Source organism: Actinia tenebrosa, unplaced genomic scaffold (assembly GCF_029948245.1).
Source record: "Actinia tenebrosa isolate PJP-AT-01 unplaced genomic scaffold, QUT_ActTen_1.0 PGA_scaffold8__29_contigs__length_14323225, whole genome shotgun sequence".
Taxonomy (NCBI): domain Eukaryota; kingdom Metazoa; phylum Cnidaria; class Anthozoa; order Actiniaria; family Actiniidae; genus Actinia; species Actinia tenebrosa.
The window spans coordinates 11351826-11371316 of NW_028292585.1; the positions used below are offsets into that span (position 1 = coordinate 11351826).

The 19491-nt window shown below is 37.5% G+C and overlaps 3 protein-coding genes across 3 annotated transcripts in view; all 3 read left to right on the plus strand.

Annotated features, from left to right (window-relative positions):
* The first annotated feature begins 2436 nt into the window (after positions 1-2436).
* LOC148905166 (uncharacterized) lies at positions 2437-9664 on the plus strand. Its single transcript, XM_089024342.1, has 5 exons — positions 2437-2519; positions 3211-3256; positions 5671-5778; positions 5856-5924; positions 7128-9664. Exons 1-5 carry the CDS (start codon positions 2437-2439, stop codon positions 7149-7151), a joined length of 330 nt encoding a protein of 109 aa, XP_088880468.1. The 3' UTR covers positions 7152-9664.
* LOC148905167 (TNF receptor-associated factor 4-like) lies at positions 7450-7839 on the plus strand. The gene has a single exon (XM_089024343.1). It carries the CDS (start codon positions 7450-7452, stop codon positions 7837-7839), a length of 390 nt encoding a protein of 129 aa, XP_088880469.1.
* A 5929-nt stretch (positions 9665-15593) lies between the features above and the next one.
* LOC116306279 (anaphase-promoting complex subunit 1) overlaps positions 15594-19491 on the plus strand; it is a 34163-nt gene continuing 30265 nt past the window's right edge. The window contains exons 1-5 of the mRNA XM_089024065.1: positions 15594-16241; positions 17318-17371; positions 17671-17827; positions 18813-18904; positions 19336-19415. Of these exons, the coding sequence (XP_088880191.1) occupies positions 16107-16241; positions 17318-17371; positions 17671-17827; positions 18813-18904; positions 19336-19415 (518 nt within the window). The 5' untranslated portion in view covers positions 15594-16106. The remainder of the gene's footprint in view (positions 16242-17317; positions 17372-17670; positions 17828-18812; positions 18905-19335; positions 19416-19491) is intronic.

The following is a 19491-nucleotide window of genomic DNA, read 5'->3' on the forward strand; positions in this document are numbered from 1 at the left end:
AATATTTTCATTTACATTAAGGACTTCTAAAACGAAATATATATATATATAGCATCGATTTTTGCTTACCAGCTTTCATGATGATGCAGTTTTCTCCTGAAAAAGTCCGGAAATCTCCAAAATTTCAAGTTAAATGAAAGACATCCATTGTAATTTTCACTAAACCTGATATCGTGTTGAATCATCTGTAGTTATCTTTCATTTTTCAAAGTAAAACCAACCAAAAAAGCAAAAAAATGTCGACCATATAGAACTTTGTGGAAGGATTTTTCAAGAACAAAACTAGCCCTGTGGGGTGGCTGGTGGTGGGTCGTGTGCACGTTACAAAAATCCTGTGCGGGAGAGTAGTAAGGTCGAAATTCGTTCTCGCCCGAGTCCTACGCAGGTAGTAACCTTAACATAACATGGCAGAAAATTTTCTGCAAGCGAAAAATTTTTCTGCATGAAAATTTTACTCATAGAAATCTTGGAGGAAGAGCCAAAAGAGTTTTAAATAAATGAATCCCCCATCTATCGTAGGGATCAATTTGATCAAGTTTTTTGTGGAGGTCGAGGTTTAAAAGACGATGAAATCGTGGTTTAAAGTGAGTTGTTTGTTCAAATATGGCGACTGTAGTTTCCTCCCTTGTCAGAGTATATATACATAAGATCAACATCAGATACCATAGGGAAATTATATAGGCAAACAAAGGCGCGCGCGAAAAAAAATGTTCTAGTGCATTTTTCATTGATTTTCTTACTCTTTCGCATTACGGAGGACATTATCTTGATCTTGAATTTAAAAAAATATTAATTATTTAATTTTTCCGATTTTATTTTTACCATTCACTTTAATCTAAATTGGGCTCCCTGTGGTACGACAAGAACTGAGTGACCTGTTTGTTTACAAACAAACCATGTGACCCTCTCTCCCAGATAATAAAACCCTCATTATCTAGTCATGGACCTTTAGATGCAGCTCGTGAATAACACAGCATGAAAATCACGTCAAGCATGAAGGTGTCCATATATTTCACGGAAGAACACACAGTCACTTATGTATCTCGTAGTCTCGGTATCACAAAATGGCTGCACCTCAGGGATATGACTTTGACTTTATCGACCAGCTAGCTGATGATTGTATCTGTAAGATATGCCATCTTGCACTCCGTCAACCCGTACAGACCAAGTGTTGTGGCCACAGATTCTGTAAAGACTATCTTGTAGAAGCGACCAAAAGGGATAAATGCCAACCTTGTTGTTCATAGCTTGTATTTCCAAATGAAATTTTTTATTATTCGTTGTACGCATTTCAGTTTGCACGTAGATTTGAAAGTTCATAATTTCAGGTTTATATTAGATTGTAAAAGGAAACCCTTGAAGGGCTTCGAATTCATCGAATACACATTGTTTCTAGCGACGGAACCACTCCTATCTAGTCTATACTGATTGTCATTTGATCAATAAGTGTTTTCCAAGATACAACAATAAGTGTTTTCCAACTGATCATCGTGCAGTATAGCAGGCTGAACAAAATTCAATCGTCTTTTTGACTTGTGGCAAAGCGGCAATCAGATGATTTCATTTTAGCTCAAACGTGTCCATAGCGTCTCAAAAATCATTTATATATAGGCAAAGTAGTCAAAGGTTGACTGAGAATTGTGAAGATGTAAATGGACAAGTTCATTCAATCATAAAAATCAGGATGCTTTGCGGCCAACCTGATTATTGGAATCAGAAATCAGGAATTGTACAAGTGTTATTTTAGATTCCTGTTTCAGAAATCAGAAAACTTACTTTTCGGCACTGCCTAGGTATATTGGATAGGCGAAAATACAAGTTTGAAGGAGAGAATGTAGGATTTTGGATTTCCGTTTCCCGAATCAGAAATCGCATTTCTGTTTTCTGAATCACGAATCAGAAATCACAATCTCACTGACATACGACAAAACACCACGTGTAGGGGAGGGGTGACCACTCGAAAATGCTCTTACTTCCGGTATCATTATCTGCGCTCTATCACCCCACCCCTAGTCCAATAGTTGTAGCTGTTGTTGATCTTCCGCTTAGACAAACATTGAACGATCTGCCGCTATCCATAAGGAACACTCCATCCACTAAATCTTTTAAAGGAAAACTTAAGACATTCCTATTTGACGCATAAATGATTATATTAATATCTAATTAAAAATCAGTATATTTTGATAGCTTATTATTATTATTATTATTATTATTATTGCAGTGTATATATATATATTTATTCACTATTTATTGATTTATTCTATATTGTAAGAGCATTGAGATATTATGTAATGCGCTAGAATAAAATTATTATTATTATCAAATTATTGAAACGTGATCCCCTGGGTAGTATATTACTGTAAAATTGTGCCAAACTGATAAATTCAAACTTAGCTAAAAAGATCTCAGTTGTTCTGTAAGTGATTACGAAAAAAAATGAGCTTAATAGATTCTCTCAATGTCCAAGACGAAATAAGAAAGATTCTCGATGCTGGAGGATTCTTACGGGACGTGGAAAGGTATTTTAAAGAGAGTTATCCTAACAAAAAGTATAACTTTTTCACGTGGTTGGTAATCTTAACGGAAGTTCAACAACAGCTACAACTATTGGACTAGGGGTGGGGTGATAGAGCGCAGATAATGATACCGGAAGTAAGAGCATTTTCGAGTGGTCACCCCTCCCCTACACGTGGTGTTTTGTCGTATGTCAGTGAGATTGTGATTTCTGATTCGTGATTCAGAAAACAGAAATGCGATTTCTGATTCGGGAAACGGAAATCCAAAATCCTACATTCTCTCCTTCAAACTTGTATTTTCGCCTATGCAATATACCTAGGCAGTGCCGAAAAGTAAGTTTTCTGATTTCTGAAACAGGAATCTAAAATAACTCTTGTACAATTCCTGATTTCTGATTTCAATAATCAGGTTGGCCGCAAAGCATCCTGATTTTTTGTATCCGTTTCCTATGATTACATCATATTTTAGATGTAATGGAAAACTGGGGGAGATTGGCAACGACTGTCAAATTCTTCCGATGAAATACTATCTTTTTAAAAAAAATTGTGTGCGTGTAAAAAAAGGCCGAGAACCTAGATTGAATGGGCAATCAATTTAATATAAATGCTTGTCTAACATTTTTGAATAAATCACTGCCTTGTTGGGCAAACAGAATAACTAACTTATTTATATGGGTATTCGTTAACTAAACAGAAATGGAGCATGTCCACTTGATCGTAAGCCACTCGACATACAAAAGGTAATATAACTGGACGTTGTCAATATTAGACACAGTGTAAGGGTTCACTGGGCTGCCTGTATCAGAATTGAGTTGTCTTCTTAATTGACTGAGATTTACGGACCCCACTTTAGAACTAACGGACATCATTGGGTTACATCAGAAACTCATAAGGGGGTTGAAACGCGTACACCTACTTGCAAGAAGGTTGTCATACAAGAATAGAACATTTGTAATTTAGTAAATTAGTGATTTAGTAAATTTACCGATTAGGAATAAATTATCACTGACGTCAGACTCGGGTCACCCATCCCTAACAGTACCACAATCCCATACCAAACACCCCTCCCCAAGCCCTCTCCAAACACCACTAATATACCCCTCAAACCACCCCATACCGCAGGGGCGGCGGAAGCGGGGGGGCCGGGGGGGCACTGGCCCCCCCCACTAGATTTTTTGGGGGGGCCTGGCCCCCAGAATATAATGCCTCACACAAAAACAAACAAAAACGCATGAGATTTAGTTATGATTACCATTATTTATTATTTTGATATTACATAATTTTCTGTATCTAAAAAATATACGATATATCTAGCGACGACTTGAATCATTTTTGTGTCTCTCAGCACAATTGCAAGTGGTTTAATGCGCGCAAAATGTTACTGATTGAAATATCACACATACACGTTTGTAATCAAGCTAAACAGGGAGGGGGGGGGTCATTTCAAGGTACCGTGAAATATTGGAGTGCCCCCCCAAAATGTTTCAGCTTCCGCCGCCCCTGGTACCCTATTCCGCAAGCGAACCATATCCACCTAAAGACCCACCCTTATAACCCTAACATATAGGGTAGGGTGGTACTAGTGGAGGTATGGAGTGTGGAGTTGTGGTTATAAGGGGTTATTAGAGAGAGGGGAGCGGGGGAAGGGGAGGAGGGTTTAGTGGAAGTTTCATCACTGGCTAGGGAAGTAATGAGTAGGGAGAGTTGAGGGTCCTGGAGTGTGGTAAGGATTTGTGTTTTGAACTTAAGGATCGCTTGTGCAGTGGTGGTGCAAGAACACTAACCGTTTCTCATCTCTTTTCCCATACAAATACCACATACAATCCTCATCCAATGTTATACGAGCAGAAACGTACAAAAACAAATACTGGTTTTATTCATTATTTATTCATTTTCGTTTTAACTTTGAAATTACGTCTTCATGTACATGCCGGTTATATCATGTCGTCCAAAATTATCTTTTTCTTACTGATGAATTCGAGTTTGGCGTCAGTGATAATTTATTCCTGATTGGTAAATTTACTAAATCACTAATTTACTAAATTACAAATGTTCTATTCTTGTATGACAACCTTCTTGCAAGTAGGTGTAAACCCAGCCATACATTTGGACTTTAGTGCGATGCCCCGAAATATTCGCTTTTTTCTTGACAATTTTTCCCCCAGTAAATCACGTCTTCTTGCTTCAAAATTTCCCAAAACTAAATTGAAGACAGATATTCCAAATGTTTTATTGAAAGATTCAGTAAATTTCCTCTGAAAGTCAGGAAATTCAGCCAAACTCATTTCCAATATGATATTAAAAATCCTTTTTTCATATTTGAATATTCCGGAGGTTAAGGAAAAAACTGGGTTGAGTTGGCATTCAAGTGCACTGTGGGGCTGTTTCAGGGGACATATTTCCAAGATGGCGGCTGTTTTGTTCCCTAAAACATCTCCACACTGCTAGGTAGTGCAGACTCGACCCAGTTAGTCTCGTCAACATCGGAACGGCTAGTGTTATACCTTTCAACTCGGTTATAAGTTTCTGGTTACATGTATGTACGATAATATTACTAATTGAACTCTTTTGGTACTGTTGACCTTGAACTTTGCATGCTACGACAGACTTTGAGTTGAGGTATCCAAAAGTGCTAAGTTCAATCTTACAGTGCGGACACACTAACGGGGGACCACTTGAACAAAAAATTAAGATAAAAAACTTTTGCAAATCAGAACATAGCCTCCTTTGCTGACGTTATTCGTTACGGTCTCTTAGAGGCTAATCAGGACAGAGCAAAATCAGTTTCATAAAGTTGACCTCAGCCAATTACAATCTCTACTTCCCACGATTGTTGATAACATCCACGTTTTTTCTCAGATATCTAGGCTACGTTTCTTGCTCCTGATTGGTTCAAGTTTGACTTAAGTATAATTCCCTTCTTTCACTCTATTTCCGGTTTGCTTAACTTTCTTCAAGTGGTCCCAGCTAGTGTCCGCATAGTAACTGAAATGTCCCTAATACTATAATAATTCAGTCAGTCATTTTTTAGATTAATTCACAAAATCAGTTCGCAAAAGCTAGGTGTACATGTACATGTTATTGTTTTAGATTTTGTTTGACAGGTAGAGATTTTTCAAAAGCTTATTAACTACCTAGTCTTTTTTATCCTAAGGACGTGTTTGATGACAAGGGAGCAGAACGAACTGTGAAGTCACTACGTATCACGTGTCCCAGAAGACGTAACGGCTGCCAGTGGCAGGGAGAGTTAGCAGATGTTAAGGTATCTGTTGGATACTTTAACGTAACAGTCTCGTTTTAGATTCAAAGTGACTTCTAATTAGTTTTTACTTCTTCCAGGTGCATGACCAAAAGTGTGACTACATGATTGTACCTTGTACCTTTCAACGCTCTGGATGTGACTTCAAGGTATGATGACATGATTGATAATTAACTTATGTTCTGTAGGATGATAGTTATTGTACGTAGTAGAAAAATAGGATTGTTTGGGCCAGGATCTGATGAAAGCCATTCATGAAAAAATACTATTCATAAACCAGTGATAAACCGTTCTTCCAGTTAGAGCGACTATACAGGCCAAGTGCATTTATGGCCGGTTACTATAAGGTGGTTACCTTTGCTGCCTACTAAAAACAAAGCGCACGCTATCATGCAACTACGCCATGACACCAACGATGTACGGGCGCACAAAAACTGCCAAAGACCGCTTGATAATCTTTTGAAAATTTCTATCGAAAAGCCATGCACGTTTTGAACTTCAACGGGGAAAGGCCCTTTTTTATGGGACTCTATATATATTTTGTTTTCGAATTTCCGAAATATAAATATAAAATATAAAAAAAGAAACTTTTGATAATTAAAGTCGGGGAAGAAATGAAATGGTTTTACTTATAGAAAAGTGTACATATTTTGCACTCGTTTAAAAAAATCACTTTTGACTATCAGTTTCAACATTTTCCTGAAATCGTTTGGCTAATTTATGTTCCTTGAAACAATAATGTCAAAAGCTACCGATGATGTTATAACTTTTTTCGTAGAAAGTTGGTTTTTGTATTCTTTAGTCTTCAAAAAGTCCTTGATACCGTTGTGTTGAATCGTGAATGTCTCGAAAACCACCGGAACACCCATTTCAAATCAGAGTTCGAATTTCAAATCAGCATTTATTAAATTTGTGTTGCAAATGTGATTCAAAACCTTTTTGTGGATTTTTGTTCAATAGGAGGCCACCTTAATACCTACATTACCATTGTTGGATATGTGATTGATAACCATTGAATGTCAATATGTACGCTTGTTTATACACCCCAACCATACCCATTCTCGATATAAAAGACCTGTATTAAGGCCGTTCTAATTCCACCAATGGTTAGCAGGGGAGGATCGCTGCGCTCGGTCCGTACGGCATCACCTCGAGCCAAATATTTTCCCGTACGGCCCTCTCACTCAGTCAATAAGTACATAGTAAGTAAGTAAACTATAACTTAGTTAAAATTGGACTGCATGGAATTATCCCAGTCTTGTAATTATGAACAGGGCTCTAACGGATAAATAGTTTATAGTGTGGGAACAAATGAGTTCGAATCTTACATAAACTTCCTTTGGATCGCACAGAAAAGACATGGAAGAGCATCTTGAAAACAATATCAAGGGCCATCTCGTATTGACGTCTGACTGTCTCATTTCCCTTCAGGAGCAAGTTATGCCTTATATAAATAGCTTTATTAGGAACTCTGACCGCCTCTCTCGGTTACAAAATGAGAACGAGAAATTAAAGAAGACGATAGCTGAGATGAAATAACAAATTATTCCTTGTACGAATACGTTTGTTTAGAAAATAAGCCAATTTTCCGAATACATTCAAAAGGCCAAAAAGTCTGAACAGGGACGTTGTATGTATAGTGATCCATTCTACACTGACAAGTATGGATACAAAATGAGGGTTAAGCTGAACCCCAATGGAGACAGGGATGACGCCACTGGACATGTGTCAATATTTATTCAGCTGCTGAGAGGTGAATACGATGCAGTATTACCCTGGCCTTTTGCAAGGAAGATAACCATCACTCTGTTGAATCAGAAAGAAGACTTACGAGGAAAGAATGTGGAAATGACGATACGCACCAAGGACATGTTAGGCAACCCAGAACCCTTCAACAGACCAGCTACAGATGCAAATACTGCGTGTGGCACAACAAAGTTCGTATCACACGAGGAATTGATGACCGAAAACTACATCGTTGATGATACAATCTTCGTACAAGTAGAAGTCAGAGAAGAATACACTAGAACCCAATCAGTAGTATGCGGGCATAACGAGGCGTAGGATGGACCAATCAGTCATACGCGGGCATAATGAGGCGTAGCATAGACCAATTAGTAATATGCGGACATAATGAGGCGTAGGATGGACCAATCAGTAGTATGCGGGCATAATGAGGCGTAGCATAGACCCATCAGTAGTATGCGGACATAATGAGGCGTAGAATGGACCAATCAGTAGTATGCGGACATAATGAGGCGTAGGATGGACCAATCAGTAGTATGCGGACATAATGAGGCGTAGCATAGACCAATCAGTCATATGCGGGCATAATGAGGCGTAGGATGGACCAATCAGTCATATGCGGACATAATGAGGCGTAGGATGGACCAATCAGTCATATGCGGACATAATGAGGCGTAGGATGGACCAATCAGTCATATGCGGGCATAATGAGGCGTAGCATAGACCAATTAGTCATATGCGGGCATGATGAGGCGTAGGATGGACCAATCAGTAGTATGCGGGCATGATGAGGCGTAGGATGGACCAATCAGTAGTATGCGGGCATAATGAGGCGTAGCATAGACCAATCAGTAGTATGCAGGCATAATGAGGCGTAGCACAGACCAATCAGTAGTATGCGGACATAATGAGGCGTAGCATAGACCAATCAGTATTATGCGGACATAATGAGGCGTAAGATGGACCAATCAGTAGTATGCGGACATAATGAGGCGTAGGATGGACCAATCAGTAGTATGCGGACATAATGAGGCGTAGGATGGACCAATCAGTAGTATGCGGGCATAATAAGGCGTAGCATATCTCCTCCGCGGATGGCCGCTAAAACGTCGAACTGACTGGACAATGGTTCATTCCTCAGATAACTATGTAATGTAATATATCGATTTGTAATAACCATTTATAGGAAAATAGTGTCAGTATAGTGCGTCGATAAACATTGTCTTTATTATGGATTTGATTTACTGATTAATTAACCCACTATGTAATGTATCGATTTGTAATAACTATTGATAGTAGAATAGTGTCAGTAGTGCGTTGATAAACATTGTCTTTATGTAGTGTTTAAAAAACGAGTAGGAGTGTTTTATCAGGTATAAAAGCACGAGGCGTAGCCGAGTGCTTTTATACCTGATAAAACACGATCTACGAGTTTTTTGAACTGCTTAAAACACTCATGAACAATTTATAAGATTTTGGTTCAACTGGAGCCACCATACACGTCACGAACATGGATTTTTATACTTCGATAGAGATTTGACGTCACGGGCATGCGCAACCAGATTCAATAGAAGCTCCCACACGTTGGATATTGCGTGCCAAGGCAAAGACAGGCACGTTAGTCAAAGATCTTTAGGGTTGACTATGGCCTTGATGAAGCTCTATGTCTTCATCTAAACTTGGATGCATACTTCATCCCTGATGAAGTCATCCTCATAGTATTCGAGTGGTCTTTACATAAAGATCACATGTGTCTTTATATAAAGACACATGTGTCTTTATATAAAATCACTTGAATACTAATGAAGAGGACTTTATCGGGTATAAAGGTTCATGCACGTGACGTGTATGATGGCTCCAATTGGACCATAAGCTTATGAATTATTAATGGTGTTTTAATATGGATTTGATTTACTGATTAATAAACCCACTATGTAATGTATCGATTTGTAATAACTATTGATAGTAGAATAGTGTCAGTAGGGCGTTGATAAACATTGTCTTTATCATGGATTTGATTTACTGATAAATTACCGCACTATGCAATATATCGATGTGTAATACTGGCTATTGATAGTAGAATAGTCATGGGGTCTAATATGATGAGATGACGAATAAATAGTGGTTATGATAATTACAGAAATGTGCCGCATTTTGCTTGTTTTATTTGCATAGTCAAGTTAATTCATGCGAGTCTTCGCTCATAAGAAAAGCTTAACGTGCGCGCTCAGATAGGAGAGTCAGAAGAAGCAAATTAAAAGAGTACACGGTTATCCTCGGCATAGCAAGGTTGATCTATCTAGGCCGTCTATCTAAAAATACTGTAACTGAAACTTATTAGCGGCGGCCACAACCAATAAATACTTTTTCCCCATCCGAATAATTGTGCGTTCTGATTGGCTGCGGGAGTGGGCCGTATTTCTATGCAGACAGCTAGATCGAAGGGTTATGAACTAGCAAGAGAAAATGAACTAAGAGAAGGAACCCCCGTGCCCCATCATGTGCACACTTTGATGCTATTTTTAGAATCATTGATGAAATTTTTAACTCGTTACCATGCCCGCGCGATAATCATGCTTCCCTTTAATGCCTCGTTTTAGGACACGAAAAGCGACAAAAACACAGGCTTTTGTTTACTGCAAGACTAGAAGCCGCCTACCCTCAAGAAATCAACCAATCAGGTTCTTCGCTCAAAATATCTCCAAGCTAAAAATAGCATCAAACTGTGCACATGATGGTTACAAGCCTATATAGGTTGGATCCCTTCTCTTAGTTTATATTCTCTTGGAACTAGTTAATACTCCATTTTAAAACTCCGTTCAGTGAATGAAAGAAAGAAAGAAAGAAAGAAAGAAAGAAAGAAAGGAAGGAAGAAAGGAAGAAAGAAACTGAAAGAAAGAAAGAAAGAAAGAAAGAAAGAAAGAAAGAAAGAAAGAAAGAAAGAAAGAAAGAAAGAAAGAAAGAAAGAAAGAAGGAAAGAAAGGAAGAAAGAAAGAAAGAAAAGAAAGAAAGAAACTGAAAGAAAGAAAGAAAGAAACTGAAAGAAAGAAAGAAACTGAAAGAAAGAAAGAAAGAAAGAAAGAAAGAAAGAAAGAAAGAATATTTATTGAGGATATCAGGATCACAATGGAGTGGTTCACACAAGTGGTTCACTAATTCCATAGTATATATATATATATATATAAGAAATCTGTGAATATATACACACTCGATTGCAGAAACGTTGTAGTATACATTTATAAATTTATACAAATATCTAATGAGATGCATAATGGAAAATAACCATTTTCAACTCTTAAAACCAACTGATTTATAATCTGTACGATGTAATAGACAAGAAAAAAATATTTTGACAGTCATTCAGTGAAGCAAACAATAAATAAAGCGATTTTTCCGTTTTGCATATCATTAAGAGCGGCTGTCCGTAAAAACCAGACAAATTCGAAATTTCGTGGCAACAGTCAAAAAATCGATTTTGCTCATACTTTGAAGTTAGATACCCTATCATATAACATTAACCCCTGTGCACTTAGTTTTGCAAAATTCTTTTTAGTTCGGGAGAAATTTCACTTTTTATGCAGATAGGTAAATATGCTAATTTGACGACTCTGAAATTGAGATAAATCACCGATCTCGTGTACGAAATACAATCAATACTTGACCTTTCTAACCTAATAAACTTCAAATATGGTATCTCTATGTGCCTCACAATGATTTTCAGACATGCAGCTGTAACGAAGAATTTCTGGAAGAATTATTTGCAAGACACAGTTTTCTTTAGCTTAAAAGTACCCTCAAAACAAGTGAGAATTTTACCATGGCCGATACAACGGAAAAGCGAGATTTTCACTGTATGTGATGTCAAGATGATATTGTTCAAGATTGTAAAAAAAAATTCTTAGGTAAATGTGTTTTTAAGCCTGTACGATCGATCAAATATGCCTAAATACGTTGTTTCAGAAAGCATCGTTTTTGCATAAATTAGCTAGTGAATGACTGCCAAAAATAAAATAATATTTTTCAAATCTTTTATAAGCCGTTTAAAACATCAACACTTAGCAAATTTGAGGGATTTTTCTGAAGAAAGAGCAGCATTTACTCCCTACCGCTTCACAAATCATGAATTCTAGGTGTAGTGATGGTCATCAACCCAAAACAGCGAAAGCGTTGCGTGACCACCGGCGGCGGGATAATAAATACTGTGTGTGCATGTGAGTTTTTTTTTTTTAATGTATCCAAATAAATACCGAAAATACTACTTTTATTTCCCGTTATTAACTACATTTGTGCGTCTTCCTCCTTATGTTTTAGTATCTAAAAGTATAACGTTCGTGTTAGCAGCTCCTGGCCGTTCAAATCTATGCAAGGCTCTGATGACATATTCCAGAGTTAATAGAGGGGACTCCCCTCTATTAACTCTGCGTATTCCTATGAAAAATGGAGGGTCCTGAAGGGGATTCCTAATATTTACCCAAATCCCAGTTCAAATCCTTTTATTCTTAGCCCGAGTATGTTTTGCTCAAATCTTAATCCTACTCCCATTTTTGATGGTTTTTTGTTTATGAATCCCAGTGCATGATATCCTATTTTCCCAGCACCAAAGAAGGATAATACCAGCACTCATTTTACCCCTTCAGGACCCTCTAAGTACTAGCTCGGTTCGATCACAAAATAGGTTGGGGAATGAAATCAAACGAAGGTCGAAAACGTCTTAAAGAAATACAGAAGGACTATCTTATGGCCCAGCTTAACATGAGCAGACCGGGCATAAAGTTGATCCTGTAATGACATCAAGAAAAAAAAAACTGTCATCGTTTATCACCACCGCAAGTACAGGAGTGGCGCAGCTCAACGGGGTTGAACTAAAAGCATTTTTGGCCTTCCTCAAAGTCCTTGAGGAAGGCCAAGAATTCTGATTGTGTTAGTTTTTTTAGTCCTGATGGGTTCCTCACATCTAAACAAGTGGTATAAGGTTTTTTTCACGATTGCCAAAGAAAAAGGTCGTCCCCGCCGAAAGAGATGCACAAGAAGACGACAAGCTTCCAGAAAAGGCTCTGGACAAAATGAACAAGGAAGTACAGAATGCCCTATTAATACAGCACCCCATATTCTTGGATGTTTATAATCTGTGGGAACTTGCTGTGCAGAACACGATGAAAAAATTATCGAAACCCATGTTACGAGAGATGCGAGCAACACGTGGACACCAGCAAAAAGGATAAGAAAAGAAAACAATCCTACATTGACGCCACTCGTCCGCACACATCTTTTCACAAGAAAAACAACCATTTCAACTAAAGCCGTTTTATAAGAAAAAAATATCTATACCGACATTATTAGTTTTTGTTTCCTAAATTAATACAATATATATGACGGGAGTATATATTGAGCGGGATTCATGTGATAACTTACCGATACCGAAATCACTCGCGTATCTCAAGGGCGGATCCAACGGAGGGGTCCATGGCTGCGGACCCCCCTTTACAACTCGTTATTTCCCCTTTTTAACATACGATATATTACAAATAATTTTCTATTGAAAGTCATGACTCTTATGTAAGTTTATAAATTGAAAGCCAAATCAAGTTGTTATGTTTGCGTTCTGAAAGGTTACAACAAATATAGCGGTATGTATGACCTCAAAAATAACGTCACTGATCGAATGTACTTTTTGGACCCCCCCTCAAAAATATCCTGGATCGGCCTTTGAAACTAGACAAATGTTACCTTAGGGGTCACACACAATACGAGGGCGTATAACATGAGCCGATCTATTATTTTTGATGCGTTCGTGAGAAGAGCAAAGTTTGCATTCCTATACATTTATTACATAAATTTGTTATGCATACAAGAGGGGGATATTATTTTGAAAGAAAGCGTAGCTTAAGGGGCTTCGAAATTTAAGTTTAGTCCTCAAGTGGCTGGGCCGGTAAAAAAATAAGGTTTTTGAGGAGAACTCTTCATCTCCAATGGTCATGGCCGCCAGTGGTCACGCAACGCTTTCGCTGTTTTGTGTAGATGGCCGTCACTACACCTAGAATTCATGATTTGTGAAGCGGTAGGCAGTAAATGCAGCTCTTTCTTCAGAAAAATCCCTCAAATTTGCTCAGTGTTGATGTCTCAAACGGTTTATAAAAGATTTGAAAAATATTATTTTATTTTTGGCAGTCATTCACTAGCTAATTTATGCAAAAACGATGCTTTCTGAAACAACGTATTTAGGCATATTTGATCGATCGTACAGGCTTAAAAACACATTTACCTAAGAATTTTTTTTTACAATCTTGAACAATATCATCTTGACATCACATACAGTGAAAATCTCGCTTTTCCGTTGTATCGGCCATGGTAAAATTCTCACTTGTTTTGAGGGTACTTTTAAGCTAAAGAAAACTGTGTCTTGCAAATAATTCTTCCAGAAATTCTTCGTTACAGCTACATGTCTGAAAATCATTGTGAGGCATATAGAGATACCATATTTGAAGTTTATTAGGTTAGAAAGGTCAAGTATTGATTGTATTTCGTACACGAGATCGGTGATTTATCTCAATTTCAGAGTCGTCAAATTAGCATATTTACCTATCTGCATAAAAAGTGAAATTTCTCCCGAACTAAAAAGAATTTTGCAAAACTAAGTGCACAGGGGTTAATGTTATATGATAGGGTATCTAACTTCAAAGTATGAGCAAAATCGATTTTTTGACTGTTGCCACGAAATTTCGAATTTGTCTGATTTTTACGGACAGCCGCTCTTAAATATACTGAATAAATTAGATATTTGTATAAATGTATACTACAACGTTTCTGCAATCGAGTGTATATATATATATATATATATACAGCGATATGCAGAAATTCTGATCCAACCAAGTATATAGTGAAATATAGTATATAACTATATCGGGTGCATTATGGGTAATAGACCCGCGGGATTCAAAAGTACCAAAGCGTTGGATGGCCTACCGAGTGTTGTTTATGAACAGCGCTAAAGTACAAGAAGCGGGAACTATGTGTTCATATTTTAATACCTCTGCACTACTAGAAAAAATGTCATATTGTAAACGGTTTTATTGATGTAAAGTGAAACATTGGAAGTTTTGCAATTGGTTGAGTTTAAAATCAGTTCTGAAATCGTTCTTGGAAGTTTCGGTTGAGCTGAACTCAATTCTGAACTCGTTCTTCGCTCATTTATATGTGCCCTTCTAAAACAATCAATCACTCCGAGGACAGTCGGTAATATGACTTATGACAAAAGTGGTACAAAAATTGTTCATGAGCTACTCGGGAAAGGATATTTTGCTTTATTCGTCGTCTACCGTGTTATTATTATTGAGCATCAACTCAGTCAAATCTCAGTTGATGAACAGGCTGAATATAATTTCTAGATAAACAGAGGTTATTCTTACTTAAGAGAGGCATATTCTTCCACTTCTCCTCTGATAACTTAGTGATTCTTTGTGGTTACTTTTCTTTTATTTCTCTCTCTCTCTCTCTCTCTTTTGGCTCAAGCTATTAAAAGCTTTGCAGTTTAGTTATGCGAAACAAGTTTGAATATTAATCATCATTGCACTAAAGCCGTTTGTATTACTCAAAAGTGCACAAAATAAACAGCGGTTTATATTGAAAATAACGCCGACTTTCGAGTCCTAGGCAGGGTGAAAATTATTTTTCTGGTTGGAATAAGCGGAGTTTGTTTTGAAACGCCAACCAACGCATTGGTCAGTTTGAATCCCGCTTTGAATCCCGCGAGCCATTACCCATAATGCACCCGATATAGTTATATACTATATACTTGGTTGGATCAGAATTTCTGCATATCGCTGTAATAGAATGAGAAGAGTTATTAATTAATTTTTGATTAATAAGACTAGCCGGATGCGATGGCTCAGCGACTGCGGAGGGCACTATGCAGGGTGGCTATATACCCTCCACCAATAATTTTGCTGCCATACTTTGAATTGCTTGTTTGTTATTTAAAATATCAATAGCCAATGTAAATGCCCCCCAAAACACTAGAAATCGTACTTCCAAGGGTCTCAGTTTAAAATGTTTTCGTGGGTTTCCGCCTTCGGCGGTCGTTAGGCCCCGATCAAAACTACCCTCCGCGGTCCCTGTGGCTGCCAGTTCAACGACCGAAAGGTCATAATGTCACAAAGGGAATCTCTCTTTCTGAAAAAATGCAACCTACTTGCTGTTGTATGAAAGAGCCAGAGCTTGGAAAAGCTTCCGAAACGATATGGAAGTCAAATAGGCGCAGTGCATTGTGGTTGACTTGGATTCATGGACTTAAATGCTTAAACTGGCAAAACTTTCAAATTTACACTGGACTTTATTCATAACAACTTCGCCGAAATCCACGTTAATAGTTCCAATAATAAACTGAGAATGCTAAGACTAAGATTTCCGAATCCAAGCCTCTCGGGCTACCTGTGGTTAGTAGTTACCAGATTGCCACGGTATTCATTAAACGCGTTTATGAACTACTGGTACTGATTAGTATTTTGCCCGCCAACTTTGATTCCAATATGGCGGACGAGTAGCTTTGTACCAGCGAATATTCGTCTTACTTATACCAGTGTATCACGATGTTAAAGCCTGATTTTCTGGAAGTTTTCTCTCCCTTTGGAAGAACGTTTCTCCAGCATCATCCTTTCGGTGCGGAGAATTTACAGATAGAAAAAACTGAAGGAATACGTAACGGTGAAACATTGACAAGCAAGGTAAGTTTACAAAAATCAATATGTTTTACAGATTTGATTTGAAATTTCCTGTCATAAGAAATGACAGTTTGTGATTCAAAATTAAAGTCACTTGAAGTTTTCTTTCATTATTACCATGATATCGCTTTATGTCGAAAAAGACAACCAGCTTGTCTCGATCCCGGGAGATATCGGCTGCCATCAATGGCAAATACATCTAGTCTAATTTTCTGTTTCCTTCTGTGGGTACCGGAGCACAGAATGCGTCATAGGTTTCCAAACACACGAGTGGGACTTAGAAATTTTGTTTCTCCTCACTTAGAAAAAAAATTAAGTGAAGACACCAAGAATCGAACTCGGTACCTTCGGCACCAAAGAACTACTACATTGCCATCCCCAACCCTAACCCTTCGAAACCTAACCACTAGACCACGAAGCGAATTCGGTTGGGCGGTCTCATTTTTTAGTCATATTTAAACGATATATCATTAGCATGTGTACATAACTATTTATTATAGCTTAATCTATGCTATCGCAGGGTACGACTACTAGCCGATTACTTGAAATTTGAATTTGAATAGAATCCCCCTGACAATCCCCTACAGAAAGACCCAATTTTCTCCAAACGAGATACATCGTTGGGTGATTTATAGCACTACGATTTGCCATATTCATTTCTATGGAATAAATTTAGCTAGCTACATTGACGGTATCTTGTTTTAGTTATGTGTTTGATTAAAGGGTTATTTATAGTCCATGATCACATTGACTAATCTGGTAGATGTTATCTCCCCCCCATGGACCCTTGTGGGTGAAAATGTGCAATAGTTCACCATAGATTACCATATTTTGTTATCCTCTCCATTGTACACAAGGACCATAGAGTGGGAGGGGCTGAGAGCAATAGCCCCCCCTTCCCCCCTTCCACACTTTTTTCATTTTGTATTATTCTCTAATATTTTCCAATCTTTCCAGCTCCCCCTCCCCACTTCTTTAGGGTGATCTACACAACCCAATGTGTGATATAGTCAATACCTCACACATCAGATCTGCATGCGTCTTCATCTTTATTACTGTGACATTGTTGTTTATTTAAGACTGAGAAGTGGATTATCAGAAGCATGGATGGTGATGTAACATGTAATGAAGAGGTAGGTCCAACATGATTTATAGGCTTTGATAATACTTATAAGTTTTGTCAATTTTCATTTCTAATTAATAAATAATCAAGCTTGCTGATGTGCATCCTTTTCCCAAGGAATAAAAAGACAAAATTTTATGATGTATGTTAATTGATGGAAGAAAATTCAACCATCATGCTATCTACTGTGCAGCTATAATGTTACATGCACCAAATAAATAGCAAAGCCTGTAATAATAATGGTAATAATAATAGTTATCCTACAGTGGATAAAGGATTTATTTCATTTTTGTTTTCATTTATACACAGCTTTATATTAATGGACAAACTGTGGTGTGGAGCAAAGGATGTTCACCTGAGACTAGAACAGTAATTAAGTCATTCACTCTAGATTCAGATGTTATTGACTGCTTCTGGTGTAAGTTTACCCTACCTGCTCCTGAACAAGGAATCTGTACAGTTGAAGGTATGATGATTTGCGAGTTATTAAATGAATTGATGGTCAATAGTTCATTGTAAAGTAAAGCACACTGTATTTATATCCACTTTAATGGTGCCCAGACAACAAGTGTAAAGTACAAGATGTCTGGGTTTCAGGTCCATGTTAATCTTGGGTATTTTGATTTGAAAAAGAAAAAAAACCTATATATAGCTTCAAGCAAGCAAGTTAGCACTGGACATGCTTGACCTGCCTTTTGTCACAATGTGGAATATGAAAAAAACTTATGTTCACTCAATATTGCAAAACCAGAATTAGGGCTTACAAGTATAATGATGCCAGGGTCAGAAATAATGATTGAAAAGTTAATCCAAACATAGGAAAGGATGATCACCATCTGACACACACATACACTGTAGCTGCAACCATCTTGCTTCAGCAGTTTTACCTGACAGAAATAACGTGGGCACATAGCATAGTGGTTGCAGTATTTGAAAGAAGCTTTTGTCCATCCAAACCAACTGCATGTTAGGTCAACCCTTGCACCTTGCATAATTATGAGCATTATGATAATAATTAATTGTGTACTTTATGATAGTGGAAATGTTTTGATTATTTTGCTGATCATCTGTTGAGCCGCTGGCCAATCATTGATGGTGTCAACCAACTGTTGACCAATTATCAGCCAACAGTCAGCTTATGTTTTTCTTTAATGAGAGAATATCATGAATTCTTAAACATGAATTATAATATTTCTCATGCCTTTTACTAAAACATCCTTTGATGATAGGAAATCATCTTGTAAGTGAAACAATTCTGCTTTTATTTGAAACAAAATTTTGTGTGAGCAAAAAGTGTTCCCGATTAGTGCGAAAGCGCTAGAACGACTACACACTTAAAATAAAAGATTTTTATTTTATTTTATTTTATTTTTATTTTTTAACAACTACTAACATTAACAATTTTGAGCAGGGAAAACCTGATTATTATTTTTGTATGTTGTGTTTTTCAGAATCACATAACACTTTGTGTGTTCTAGAAAATGAATTCCTTAATGTGTTTTCTACTGATGGTGGAGTACACACAGCTGCCTTGCCCTTTCCTGTGAGTATCAATAATCTTCACTACAGTGTAGAGTACATATTATTGTAGATATATATTATTATCTGTAGGCATAAATTCATGCTCCAGTGCTTTGAGGGTTTTCTGAAAAATAAGCAAAGTAATGACTAGTTCAAATTACGTTCTCAGTATTTCACAGCTGTAAGTTAGCATTTAATGCTGTGTGTACGTTTACAATGTTTCATAGAATTCAGCAGGTGAAGCAATCCAGGTTGAATATGATTGAGCAATTCTTGCCTAACTGCCAGAATAGAGTGCCCTTACTATATGCTTAGCTGCCAGAATAGAATGCCCCCACTATATGCCTAGAGTGAAGTACTTTGAATTATTGTGTTTCTGTAATACAGGTGTAGTTCTCTAAACATACCAAGCATAGCAAGGTACTGATATTATGTATGTCACCATGATTGCAGGTTAATAACACCTGGGTTGTTCCTGGAGGACTACTGCTAGAAAGGACTGTTACGCCATCAGAACTGACAGCTCACAAAAGGTACGTATAACAGCATTCCATGAAAAGGGTTTGTGGGGTCATTAGAAAGAACCTTGCAAATCTAAGAAGCCTGGCC